The 15,121-nt window shown below is 42.7% G+C and overlaps 1 protein-coding gene across 1 annotated transcript in view; it reads right to left on the bottom strand.

Annotated features, from left to right (window-relative positions):
- RIOK2 (RIO kinase 2) overlaps positions 1-15,121 on the bottom strand; it is a 51,063-nt gene that overhangs the window by 10,019 nt on the left and 25,923 nt on the right. Inside the window, exons 6-9 of the mRNA XM_040421574.1 lie at positions 11,353-11,544; positions 10,798-10,890; positions 3,009-3,509; positions 595-691 (exon numbers count right to left, since the gene is read on the bottom strand). Of these exons, the coding sequence (XP_040277508.1) occupies positions 595-691; positions 3,009-3,509; positions 10,798-10,890; positions 11,353-11,544 (883 nt within the window). The remainder of the gene's footprint in view (positions 1-594; positions 692-3,008; positions 3,510-10,797; positions 10,891-11,352; positions 11,545-15,121) is intronic.

Genomic DNA, 15,121 nt, shown 5'->3' on the forward strand with positions numbered 1-15,121 from the left:
CATCTCCTCCCACCCAGTTACATAGACACTCTCCCATCACTGCCCCTAAACACTCAGCTAGATTATAGCTCCTCCCACCCAGCTAGTTACATAGACACTGCTCTATCACTGCCCCTGTTGCTGCCTTGACACGCCCATGGACATAATATCATAGGAAATAAGAAAGAGAAGCATAGACATGGTCATGTGACCAAAGCCCAGGACAGGAGCGAAAAAGGAAAAATAAAGAATTTACAAAATTACATCTACCTTCGTAAATGATTATTTTAAAGGGTGTTGAAGCAAACTTGAAAACGCCTTTAAGGCACTTTAACATACAAACGTGCCCGATAATTGTCGGAGATGGATTATTCCTATTGTGAGCTCTCATCCCTGTTTACACAGGACGATCTGCTGCCGGCATACATTGATTTGATGTGCTGCGTAAAAGATGTGATCAAGTTTTTCCTCCTTCAGCGGGCAATTGGTGGCATTATCACCCCAAGCAATTATTGCAACAAGTGTTCTTCTTCCTAGCACTCATCTACGATAATTGCCCCGATTCTAGTAAATAGCTGCTTGATTAGAAAATCAGTGAAATCAGTAGTTACTTACTGGTGGGATTGTAGAGCAGCTGCTGACAGTAGCCATAGAGGTTACACTTGTGGTTCTTGTGCGGTGCTGATTAATATGTTGTAAACTGTCTTCATCTCTACAAACAAAAAGGAATTATGTAACCAACACGTACCCTGCAAGCAAATGTTCAATGCACTATTCTACCACCTCAAGACTTTGTTAGAGAGGACCTGACAGATAGTACATACCCGTGTTCACCATGAAAAATAAAATACTAGAGTGTCTATTCTCAGAACTATATTGTGCAATTCCTCTGTTATTTCGCTTTGAAATACAGACTGTACAAATGTTTTAAGCAGGTGTGTAAAAAAGCTGCAAAGAAAGAATTTGTTTAAAAATAGAAGTTTTAATTGCTTTTTAAAAAAAATATAAATAAACTAAGTGAATTAAGAAAATAGAAATGTAAATCATATCAGTGTTTGGTGTGACCATCCTTTACCTTCAAAACATCATCAGTTCTTTTAGGTACACTTGCACATAGTTTTTTTTAAAGGAACTTGACAGTTTGTTCCAAACATCTTGGAGAACTAACCACATCTCTTCTGTGGATGCAGTTTTGCCGAGATCCTGTCTTTTCATGTAATCCCAGGCACACTTGATGTTGAGATCAGGGCTCTGTGGAAGACACTAAGGTCCAGGACACCTTGTTGTTCTTTACACTGAAGATAGTTTTTAACGACACCGGCTGTATGTTTGAGGTCGTTGACCTGCAGCAGAATACATTTGAAGCAAATCGACACCACCCTGATGGTACTACATGATAGATAAGTATCGACCTGTATCAAGTGCTTTTGAAGAAGCACAAAGAAACTGTCAGCGTTAAAGACCGTAGATACAGTGGTCGACTAAGGAAACTTATTGCAGAAGATGAAAGACACATGCTTACTTTCCTTTGAAATCAGCAAATGTCCAGCAGTGCCTTCAGCTCAGAATGACACAAAACAGTGGGACCCAGGTAAACCAATTGATAGTTCAGAGAAGTCTAACCAGAAGTAGTCCTCATGGAAGAATTGTGGTCAAAAACATGCAAGAATTCCATGCATTTGACATGGAAACACGGCCATGCAACTCCATTATGCATGAAAACATTGGAATTGGGACACAGAAAGATAGCAGCAGGTGCTCGGGATTGATGAGTCAAACTTTGAAACGTAGCTGTAGCAGAAAGATGTTTGTTCAACTAATGGAGATACGATAATCACTACAAGCAACAGTGAAGCATGGTGGACGTTCCCTGCTGTCTGGGGCTGCGTATCAGCAAACCTGCGTTGGCGATTTGGTCAGGATTAATGGTGTTCTCAATGCGGAGAAATACAGGCAGATACTTCATTCAATACCATCAGGGAGCAGTCTGCTTGTAATTTATTCTACAGCAGACCAACAACCAAAAATCTTCAGCGTAAAAGAAGAACAAGGAGTCCTGGAAGTGATATGGCTCCATAGGAGACCTGATCTCATCATCAATGAGTCTGCTTGGGATTACATGAAGAGACAGAACGATCTGAGCAAGTCTACATCCACAAAAGATCTGTGGTTCGTCCTCCTCTGCCGAGTTCCTTGAAAAACTGTGTGAAAGTGTACCTAGAAGAACTGAGGCGGTTTTGAAGGCAAAGGGTGGTCAAACCAAATACTGATCTGATTTAGATTTCTCTTTTGTTCTTTCACTTTGCATTTTGTGAATCGATAAAACTTAACTGTTAACACTTCTATTTCTAAAAGCATTCTTAATTTGCAGCATTTTTTCCATAGATGCCCAAAATATTGATAGCTTGACGTTTCTATTACCGTTAACAGTTTTTACCCTAAAAAGTCTGACAATTGGCACTAATTAGACTGTCCAAACGTTACTGATAAGGTATTGGTAATGTACAACTTAATTTATTCAAATATTTTCAGGAAGAATAACTAAGGAATAGAGAGTTTTACGAAAAGATGCTTCAATCTTGTTTTCTATGGGAATTACTAAAATGGACATTTCAGAAAAGATGACAAGTCTTCATTAATAACTGCAGGATCTAGTAGATGTATCATTTGTATGACCACTGGATAAAGTGGGCCTTCACATTCCACTGAGCTATTCACAATAGAACATCATTTCTTCCATACACTTCTCTAGGATAGTGGGAAAGTCACATTCAGAGATGAAGGAGATTTTTACCCCATCTACTGGCAAGTCCATATTCCATGTCAATCACTACATTGTAAATTAAAGCGGCTCTCTAGGACTGTAACACCGATAACCTTGTCCTTGGGCTAGACCTAAAAATGTCTGATCGGTGGGGGTCCAGTTTCTGCGACTGATCAGCATGATGAAGGGTATGACAGGAACATCAGACTGGGGGGACAACAAAAGCCTTTAGTGTTCACAAGGGATCTTGGAAAGCTTTCCTTACCTGAATGGTCTGTATTCTTTGTTTGCCCCAGACAGACCCACCAGGTCAGGACATTCATCTTCATAATCCTCAAGCTCATCACTTCCTAGGCTTCCAACATCTTCATCTAAGCTTAGCTTTTCATTTCCCAAACTGTCACGTTCATCTTCTCCAGCTACAGAGAGTTCAGTGGTTTTCTTGTCATTCTTTTCAACAGCCCTTCCTTCTAGTTCGTCTAAAGCTTTATTGAATTCTGCCATGTCTAAGCTGCGTCCACAATTGTCACTGCTGGGTTTGGTTTCAGAGCCTTCAGGATGAACTCTGTCGGTGGCTTCTAATACTCTTGTATCTTCAATGGTGTTAGTGTCCTGCTCATAGTCTCCATTAGGCGGAGTACAGACCGTCTCATCATCTCCCTCCTCGACATCGTCGGGACCAGTCGGCTGTAAGAGCTCATCATCCTCCTGCATTTCTTTGGTGTAGCCACTAACCGCAATTTCGACATCAAGAGAGCACTCTTTCCTTAAAAGAAACCAAAGCAGATATATCAGGAGGTAAGATCTAAACCAATAGGCAAGATGTGTATCCACCAACCTGGTTTAAAACGCTACATACATGAAGGAGTAGCGAGTAGCCAAGTTATGATTTGTACCATGACTAAACAGTAGTGCTTTTATTTGTAGTTATACTGCTTTACTGAAGTGTCATGAACAGTGACCTTTATGAAGACCATCGAATCCATTAATGACTAACGTACAAGCAGTAACATAGGGATGAATGTACGCTGGCTGTCCATAGTCTCAGTAAAAAGCCTGCTGGCTTAAAGTGGTTTTCTGGTATTTTTATACTGATGGCCTATCCTCAGGATAGAGTGTCAAGGGTCTGACTCCTGGAACCCACTGATCAGCTGTATGAAGAGGCTGTGGCTTTCAGTGAGGGCTTAGGCCTCTTTCTAAGCTATGTGACATCACGTTCATTGGTCACGTGGCCTAGGTGCAAGTGAATGAGGCTGAGCTGAGAAACCAAGTACAGCAACTTTATACAATAAACAGCACTGTGCTTGGTAAGCTGCGAGAATGCCGCAGGGCTCACTGGGGCAACGTGGCTTCCTCAAACAGCTGAACGGCGGTGGAGCCGGATTCCGGCCAATCACGTATGGATCACAGTGTTTCACTGAGGATAGGCTATCAATATGAAAATCCCAGAAAACCCCTTTAAAATGTGACCAATTTATTACAATCATCGGTGATGTCCGCGCGCCAGAAACCGAAACCTAGGCACTGGTGTGGATTTCAGTTTTACATCAGTTTTCTCGTATAAATTAAGGCGAGTGTGTCGGGCAGCCCCATCCCCTAAGCTCTGGACGTTATTTTCTAACGTGTTGAGAGTACCAGAGAAAGGCAAAAAGTTACAAAAGGTCTGCACAAAATGCCATTTGCACATAAATGTGAGACTTCTGTGCACCAGAAAACTGGCATACAGCCTTTGTAAATGACCCCCAATAGTGTTTCATTCCCCCTCATATTCAAGATCGGTTTGCATTCAACGAATGAAAACATAGGTTCACACAGGGTGAGAGACGGTACGTACTGGATCTAGTTCTGGTCTTAGGTGACAAGTGGATACAATTGTATCCAGTGCAGATCATACTCCCCCTTCACATATATCCAGCAAACCAGTTCAGTTCTCCTCCGTCATGAAGTAGAAAACGCTGGAGTGGAACTGAAGCCAGGACTGATCCCATAGTTTTCTGGGATCGTTCTAAGGCTACTTTCACACTGGCATTTCTGGGTCCGCTGGTGAGATCTGTTTTAGGGTTCTCACAAGCGGCCCAAAACGGATCAGTTTAGCCCCCATGCATTCTGAATGGATAAGGATCCGTTCAGAATGCATCAGTTTGCCTCCGTTGCGCCTCCATTCCGCTCTGGAGGTGGACACCAAAGCGCTGCTTGCAGCGTTTTGATGTCCACCTGATGATGGGGAGCCAAACGGATCCATCCAGACTTACAATGTAAGTCAATGGGGACGGATCCGTTTTCACTGACACAATATGGTGCAATTGAAAACGGATCCATCCCCCATTGACTTTCAATGTAAGTCAGGACGGATCCGTTTTGACAGACTTTTTTTTTTTAAAGAATAATGCAAACGGATACAAGAGTTTGCATTATCGGTGCGGATCCGTCTGTGCAGATACAGGACAGATCCATACTGAACACAGGTGTGAAAGTAGCCTTATACAGCTGTCATAATGGTGTATGCCAAACTGTGCCGGACAGAAGATGCTCAGTTATTCTGTCCAGTGTCATCAGTGGATGTGGCCGGCACAACTGATGTGAAATGGGCCTTAGTCTGCTACAAAGTATCACTGGAGCCCCTGCTGTTTAGTTCATGGAGCATAATCTAGACTGGATAAAGGTGCATTCACACCACCATGGCACTGCTGTGGTCGTGTCGCGGACCACAAATCGCAGATCTGCTAAACATGAGTGCTGGGTGTCGACTAACTGACTTCAATCGGTCCGTGATCCGCAAGATGCAGCGGAATATAGGACATGTGCTATCTTTTTTCAGAGTGGAGGCACACACCCCGCAAGCACACAGAAGCCCTTATGTGTGTTTCCATGAGCTCCTGGGTCCATGCCGCAAAAGACAGAACATGTGTTATCTTTTGCCACATCTTGCGGATCCACTGAAATCAATGGTTCCGCACCGTGATTTGGAGCGCACATGGCTGGCGCCGGGGTTTAGTGGTCTGCAACACAGGTGCAGCTGTCCCACATTGTGTGAATGCACCCTAAAACTGTATGAGGCTAGTTTCACACTAGTGTTTTTGGGCTGTTCTGGCAGGGAACAACCTGCTGGATCTCTCAGCATTTCGGCATTGCTGGAAGCTACTGCACTGCCGTCCGGCCCCATTCACTATAATAGGGACCGGCGGAGATCCCGGCAAATATGCCAAGAATCGGACAGATCTCTGCCGCTCCCTTCTAAAATGAATGGGGGCAGCGTGTGTCCGGTATCTTCCGATACAGACAACTCTGGCAGACTGCTCCTCCCTGCCAGAACAGCCTGCCGGAGATGTTCAACGCTAGTATGAAACTAGCCTAAACTTCTCAGCTGAGACCAGGACGGTGTCTTACGTTTTTTCAGCCGCTGAACACGTACTGTGTACTCATCCACTGACAGCAAACAAATATCTTAAATCTGGTGAGGAATGGAAGCTACTAAGCATAGTATTTAAAGAGGACCTTTCACCAGAGGAAAGCCTCTAAACTAACTATACAGAGGTGTAGAGCGGCGCCCAGGGATCCCCCTGCACTTACTGTTATCCCCGGGCGTCGCTCCGTTCGCCCGGTATAGCCTCCGGTATGTAAGTAGTTAGGCTCCACCCACTTGATCCTGCCGGCATCATCTTCTCCTATGCTGTAGCGCTGACCAATCGCAGCGCTCAGCTCATAGCCTGGCTATGAGCTGAGCGCTGCGATTGGCCAGCGCTACAGCATAGGAGAAAGACGCCGGCAGGATCAAGTGGGTGGAGCCTAACTACTTACATACCGGAGGCTATACTGGGCGAACGGAGCGGCGCCCGGGGATAACAGTAAGTGCAGGGGGATCCCTGGGCGCCGCTCTACACCTCTGTATAGTTAGTTTAGAGGCTTTCCTCTGGTGAAAGGTCCTCTTTAAGCTTTAATTACATAAAAATGGGGAAAAACGTTTGACGACATGAAAGAATGCAGCAGATACATGAGCACGCGCTGTGGGATTATATCTTGTACTGTGTTACACTGCAATAACTTAATTCTATACTTCATGGCAATTGAAGAGTATACACTTCATGAGAAAACTGAAACCTCCTTGGCACAGAAATCTCACTTGCTTCTCAAGTTCCTATAACCCAATTCTCAGCAAAAGAATTTGCTTAAAATTTTCATATATAATAATCCATCCCAACGGAGAAGTGGTGGAGGGACTAGGACCCATCTTAATTAGATTTCAAATGTTCTTTCAAGCTGGAATTCCCTGCATGTCAGGGGGAGACACAGAAAACACTTACGTTTCCCCCCGGTATAAAGAGTAATTTTCAGATTCTGTAAGATTTTCTGACTTGATAGCTACAAGCAGCCGGGACTTGGCAATTACTAAATAGTCACACACACTGGAGCCAGTTTGAAAGGATGTCAATTAACCCAAGTATGTGTGTGGACTGTGGGAGGACTGGGAACACGGACAAGCTCGATGCAGATGTCAGAGCTGCGTTTTTTTTTCTTTTTTAACCATTTGTTGACTGCCCATATAGTTTAAACATCTGGGTGGTCAGCATACAACTCTGCAAGGATGATTCTTATCATCCGTGCAGAGTTTGCAGCTACATGCTAAATGTGGGGAGGAAAACCAGGGGTTGTAACTGGGGCTACTAGATCACGGCCAGCTAAAGGAGAAATCACCAGTAAAAATGATTTCATGTTAAAGGGAATGTGTCGATTTTTTGCCATCTTGCCTGGGCTGTTAACAACATTTAGAGATCTAGAACACTTTACAGCAGCCACCATGGACCATGAACACAATGGACAGGTGGGAGTTTTCTAGGCACGCTCTGAGACCTGTGCAGAGGTCAGGAGGAAGCTGTGATAATCACCTATTGTGAATGGTGGACCCTGTGTTAGGCTACTTTCACACTCGCGCTTTGGGCGGATCTGTCATGGATCTGCAAAAACTGATCCGTTACAATAATACAACCGCATGCATCCGTCATGAACGGATCCGTTTGTATTATCTGTAACATAGCCAAGACGAATCCGTCATGAACTCCATTGAAAGTCAATGGGAGACAGATCCGTTTTGTATTGTTTGGCTCAGTTTCGTCAAGCGGACAGCAAAATGCTGCAAGCAGCGTTTTGGTGTCCATCTCCAGAGCGGAATGGAGACAGATCAGAGGCAAACTGACACATTTTGAGCGGATCCTTTTCCATTCAGAATGCATTAGGGCAAAACTCATCAGTTTTGGACCACTTGTGAGAGCTCTGAACGGATCTCACAAACGGAAAGCCAAAACGCCAGTGTGAAAGTAGCCTTATCTGTGTATATACAAGAAGTATTCATACTCTGAACTTTTCCACGTTTTTTTCCCATTACACCCACAAACAAATGTATTCTATTGGGATTTTATGTGATAGACCAACACAAAGTAGCAAGTATGGGTGAAGTGAAAAAAAATACATGGTTTTCTAAATTTTTAATAAATAAAAATCTGGAAAGTGTGGCGTGCATTTGTATTCAGCCCCCTTGAGTCAATACTTTGTAGGACCAGCTTTTGCTGCAATTACAGCTGCAAGTCTTTTGGGGTATGTGTCTACCAGCTTGAACATAAGAGGGCTAAATAAACCCACGATAATCCCACTATTTGGGGCCCCTTCTATAAAAAGTAACCTTTATTGTAAGATTATAAAACAAAAAAAACTGTTTAGCTAGATGGCCATATCTTGGTAGGTTTGCAGTTGTGTCATACTCCTTCCATTTTTACTAACAAGCCTCTGAGGCCTTCACAGAACAGCTGTAGTTATTTGGAGAATAAGGGCTCAAGCACACGACCATTGGTGTTTTGCGGTCCGTTTTTCACGGATCCGTTGTTCCGTATATGAGTTTTTTTCCCCTCCGATTTAAGTCCTCTTCCGTTCAGTTATTCCACAAAACATATCCGTATGGTTTCCGTATTTGATCAGTTTTTTGCGGATCGGAAACAGTAACTTATTAATCACCAAAGACATGAGCAATATGGGCTGGGCATAGCATTTCTACAGTATGGATCCGCAAAATACAGATGTGTTCCAAGTGCGTTCGGTATTTTTTGTGATCACATTGACTTGAATGGGGCCTCGGACCGTGTTTTGCGGACAATAGGACATGCACTACTTTTTTGCAGAACGGAAATACGGAAACGGAATGCACACCGAGTACCTTCTGTTGTTTTTGCGGACCCGTTGAAGTTAATGGTTCCGCATACGGTCCGCAAAAAACAAAAACAATGGAACGGAAGCAGAAAGAAAATACGTTCATGTGCATGAGCCCTAAATGACACACAAGTGAACGCTACTTACTGATTAGGTGACTTCTGAAGGCAATTGGTCGCACTTTATTTTATTTAGGGGCATCAGAGTACAGGGGGCTGAATACAAATGCACGCCACACTTTTATACCATTTTCTTGACACTTCACACATACTTGCTACTTGGTGTTGGTTTATCACAAAATCCCAATCAAATACATTTACATTTGTGGGTATAACGTGAAAAAAAAAAAAAAAATGTGTATGAATACTTTTTCAAGGCACTGTAGGTCAATGTAATCCTGCCTGTAATGATAAGCAGATAACTGCAGTAAAGTGATCTGTGCTGACCAAGAAGTGCCGCTGAGTGGCTTAGTTGGCCAGTACGAAAAATACAGGATTTTATTTTATAATATAGATCGTGACATGGAAAAAAAAAAAAATATTTAAATAGCAGGTCATTTCTTTAAATGTCCCTGTGGTTGTATGACCTTATGGGGGCCAGAAAGTAGAAGATAAAAAAAATAAAATAAAAATAAGACAAAAAACAACAAAAGCCACCACACCGCAGCTTCTAGCCCAATCCTGGTGACCACTTCTCCTATCAAAATGACTCTTATGGAAAGGGCTAAAAAAATAAAAAAAAATAAAAAGTGAAAAAACACTTTACATCCCCTGCATCCAAGTATAAGTATAAAAATAAAAACAAATCCATACTAAGAGAAACACAGAGAAAAGATGCAAAAGTTATTTACATAACCAAACAAAAAAAGTTGGCTTTCAAAGACGCATGCACGAAAAAGTGTAAAATGCATCGGGACAAGAAAGGGGAGGGGTAAAATTCTTAGACTGCATTAAAGGGGTGAACTCATAGTATTAATTTCTGGCATATGCACAGGGTGTTACCAGGAACGCTAGATAAGACCTGCACCTATTCGGATAATGAGACCCCATTTTCCGCTTTGATTCAAGCTGACCACTCTCTCTCTCTCTCTCGTTAGAGAGCTGGCAGTGGTGAAGACTATGAGAAATCCAGAAAGCCGAGCAGGCAGTGGCATCTGTCTACTGAACTTCTAAGGGGAACTGGCTGGGGTTCACAGTAACCCTGTTCTCATGAAAGGTCAAAGAGGTCAGACCCGTACCTATGGATCATTTATGGCAGAAACTTTTAAGATGGTGATAACCCAAATTCAAAGAATCTGCCAAGTAATTTATTTAAAGGGTTTTTTCCAGTAACAATACTTATTCACTATCCACGACCTGTACTCGACAGTCCCCTAGAAGTGAATGGAGCGGTGGTCACGCATGCAACCCAAATGCTCCTGTCTCATAGGAAACTTCAGAATTCCCGTTCCCATGATCACCAGGGGTCTCCCAACAACCAGATTTTTATCGCCTATCGCCCCTGCGGATAGTGTATATGTATCGTTAGTGGGAAAACCCTTTTAAGATATTAAAAAGGGATTGCATGTACATTACCTACAGGAGACGAATGGTTCTCTCCTCTGCTCTATAACTATACATGTAGTCTATTCTTTCCTATAAGAGGGGTCAGTTTATGGCTTGTGTGAACACCTTGCTGACCCTCTTTTTGCATGGAACAACCTAGTTATTATGTGCCTCTACCAATGGCTCAAAATTAAAACTTCTGCATGCCCAAAAAAGCCATAGGAACTCAGGCTGGAGCCCACTGCTCATCCAGACACAGCATCATAGTATGATAAAGGTCATGAGACATTACTAAGGAAGGAAGGCATCACTTACTGGACGTCACGGAAGGTGGGGAAAAGTTCACTTTCATAGTTGTAGCGTTTTATGAAGAAATCTCGAATACATTTCACATCTCTGTCAAAATACCTAAGAAGATAAAACCATGTTCAATGCTGTATGTAACGAGCCAAAACATTTCATACTGCGCCTCAGCCGCCACGTTCAGCTCCTTTCTCATGTTGCTCGGATATCAGTGTCTTATTATCTGCACCGAGATCGCACTAGAGTAGCTCACATTAAAATACTTCCCTGCATTTACAATCTGAACCAATAAATCACTTAAACATGTTCTTGGCGGCACTTGGTCGATTCATGTCTCTATCAATGTACTCGCAGACAAAAGAAAAATGATGCTATTAGAAGGTAGCTGAGGCATGAATGAATAATTTAGTAGAAAAGCCACGGGTACCTGAGCCAAGGTTTTGCTCATATGCTATATTAATCAATTCAAGGTTACCCTGTCTATGGGATCACTCTGCTGACGGATTTACAACCAATAATTCTACAAGATTGTTTCGTTAATAGATAGCGATCAGGGTTGACACAGACCATTCGGCATTTGCGTGAGATGTAGACACCATTTGTGGGAAATCAATCATGGTGACGTGGTCCTCGTCATCCACCATTACATTAAACTCGTTGAAGTCACCGTGGATCAGACCGTGATTGGCAAGCTTGATGATCAGTTCCATTAATTCATTGTACAAGGCTGCTGGATCTTCAAGTTGACGGACCTGGCACCTAAAAGTGAGAGGATAAAGACATCCGTACTATACCATGGGGTTGTAATAAGCAAATAATTCACATGATTAGAAGCTCTAAACACTACCCTTGAAATTCTCGGCTTGCCACCACACCTTTAAAGGCTTTTCCTATGGAAAACATTATTGCCATAGCTACATACAGTAGTGCTTGAAAGTTTGTGAACCCTTCAGAGTTTTCTATATTTCTGCATAAAGTTGACCTAAAACTACATCAGATTTTCAGACACATCCTACAAGTAGATAAAGATAGCAAAATCAAACAAATTAGTCAAAAAATATCAGACTTGGCATTTGTTTATTGAGGACAATGATTCAATATCGCATGTCTGAGTGGCAAAAGTAAGCAAACCTTTATTAGCAGCAGATCATTTCAAGGTGAAATTAGAGTCAGGTGTTTTCAATCAATAGGATAACAATCAGGTGTGAGTGAGCAACCTGATGTATTTAAAAAGCAGGGATCTATCAAAGTCTGATTTTCCCAACACATATTGTTGAAGTGCATCATGGAGGGGAACAAAAGAAGATTTGAGGACCTCAGAAGAAGAGTTGTTGATGATCAGGCTGGAAAAGATAACAAAACCATCTAAAAAGAGTTTTGACTCCACCAATCCACAGTCGGACAGAAAGTGTACAGAGTAAATTGAATACCATTATTATTTTGACACCCCGGCGGTGGTCGACCAATAAAGATCAGACCAACAACAAGATGTGTAAGGGTACAACCCAATGGCATAGTTGTATCGCGGTTGAAATGCGGCCGCGCTACGGTTGATTAAGGCATGGCCGTATGGGCTGCAGCGGGCTCTAATTAAGCTATTAAAGCTGCACTGTTTAGTTGGTCTGCATTGTTAATGGCCGTACAGGTGCCGTATTGCCATTAACAATGTAGATGAACTAAACAGTACAGTCTCATTAGTTTAATTAGAACCCGATGTGTCCATACGGCTGTGCCAAATTTTACAAACACCATGCAACATTTGACATATTTAATACACCAATGTAGAGTACTACAAAACCGACTTCCCCGTAAAGGTTTGGAAAGACTAAGTCAAAGCGCTGATGTTAATCCAACAAGATTGTGAAAGGACCCTGAAGTGAGCAGTTTATGGGAGGAAACCCACCTACATAACAGAGTTGAAGCCGCTTTGAATGGAAGAATGGGCTTAAATTCAACAATTACCAGAAATGTTTGGTTGTAGTAATTCGTGCACAAGGGGGGTCACATCAAATACTGAAAGCAAAGGTTCACATACTTTTGCCACTCACAGGTATGAGATATTGGATTTTTCCTCAAATGAATGACCGGATCTAATATTTTGACTTGCTTATTTGATTATCTTTAATCTTTTAGGACTTCTGAGAAAATCTGATTTAGTTTTAGGTAAATTGTATGCAGAAATACAGAAAATTAAGAAGGGTTCACAAACTTTCAAGCATCGCTGTGTGAGAACAGTCCCTTGATGCACCTAGTGAGATGACTGAAATGTCAAAGTGGAAACTATAAATGAAAAGAAGGCAGCCTTCTCAGTTCTAGTCTGAAACAGCCTTGGCAGCCACCTCGCCAAGCAGATTGTGGATCCTGTAACCATGCCATAAATCACACCATGGTGAACCACTGTAAACTAAATATTACATATCCTAATAAAACTAACCTTAATGGGCGTTATACGCTTATCCAAGAGCCAAAGGAAGCAAAGTACTGAACTCACCTCGGCTGACTGGCTTCTTCACCCAACGGGTTCCCTCTCATTTAAGGGACACACTGCTCTGTATAGTGTGAACTTCTTTCATTTCTGAAATAGCCCCGTAAACACTGGCCGGCCATCATTCAATGTCAGACGGTAGCCAGAAAGCCAACGTTTCCTACGCATGCTTTTACATGGGATTTACAGTCTTTATTAGGTGTATAGATGTTATCTGCTTCAGTGATTATTCTGAAATATCCAGTATTAAGGAGGCGAGTAATTATAAGAGCGTGACACTTAGGCCTCTTTCACACGAGCGTTACGGATTGGCTCAGGAGGCGTTCAGTGAAACTCGCACCATTTTGCAAGCAAGTTCAGTCAGTTTTATCTGCGAGTGTGCTCAGTTGTTCAGTCTTCTGCGCAGGTGCAATGCGTTTTGATGTGTTTTTCCCGAGCGTGAACAAAAACCTGAAAATTTACAAACATCTCCTAGCAACCACCAGGTTACATCTGGATGCAATGAGTTTTTTCACTGAAGACCCATTCACTTCTATGGGGCCGCGGCTGCGTGAAAAAACACACAATATAGATCATTCTGCGATTCTCACCCAACGCAGAATGGATGCATGAGAAAAACGCTTCTGTACACAGACCCATTGAACTGAATGCGTCAGGATTCAGTGCGGGTGCTATGCGTTCACTTCACGCATTGCATCCGCGCGGAAAACTCGCTCGCGTGAAAGGGGCCTTAAGATATCATCCTGAGATGGGTATAATGTGACATTACACTTGCTGCTCTTTAGCAAATTAAAAAAAGGGATCAGAAGAACGTGCTTTCCATGCTGCTGTCACTTGCAGATGGGTATGCTATTGCCGAGGTCTGGCCCAGCCATCGATCACCAAATGCACTGGCTAACCTTGTCATAAGTCACTTGATCTGAACGGCTGGATTCAAGGTTCACTTTCGCAACCTTCGCTACAAAGGAGACCATTGTGCTGGGCAGAAAGAGCAGGACGCATAGCTGCACTGCCACCTTGTGGCAAAAATATGAAATACTATAAAGAATTCTGCAACTAAAAGGTTATAAATAACCGGTTTCTGACACATTTGTGCCATTCCATTGATGCCTGTCAAAGACTGGCCGCAACTAAACATTTCTTTTAATTGTGTTCTGCTTTACGGAGAAGAGAGATGGGTGTATGCTCTCGAGGGGAATGATGTGGGAATAATGGACAACTCCCTCCAATACGTCCTGGTGTGGGACACTCCTCCATGAGACAGAGGGAATGGGCCTAAAGTGTCAGCACCATACGATAAGACAACTTGCAGGAAGAATTGCCTGGCTGCTGCTCAGGTGCTGGAGGGGTCTGAAGCTGGACCAGCAGACAGGAGCTGATCGTCTTCAGACAAACCCTTTAAATATTTCTGGGCCTGGAGCCAAGTGAGCAGATCTTCTCAGATAAGGCATTTAATGAGGGCCCAAGATGATGTCGCAGCGTCCAATAGAAAAAATTAAAGGCACGCTCTATTTCCGCATTAAAAACACGACCTCCGCCCCCAAATTACAGCAGTGATGATCACATGGGGAATGACTGGTAGAAAGCATAAATGTCTCAAATACAGCAGGTATATGTCAGACTATATATACACTTTACAATGACATTACTATCAAACCTGTATTCAAATGTAGTCTATAAGGTGGATCCAGAAAGCTTCAAGGGATAACCAAACTCTTCTCCAATCCACATCTCTCGCTGGTATATTAACTCTTTCCAAGGCAATTACTCAGAGCTTCCTTAAATTGTTTTGAGGCCCTAGAAATACTTTTACTGTGCAGAGGTCCAGAGATTTGCCCCAGCAATGTATTT

This window comes from Bufo bufo, chromosome 2 (genome assembly GCF_905171765.1).
Source record: "Bufo bufo chromosome 2, aBufBuf1.1, whole genome shotgun sequence".
In the NCBI taxonomy this organism is placed as follows: Eukaryota; Metazoa; Chordata; class Amphibia; order Anura; family Bufonidae; genus Bufo; species Bufo bufo.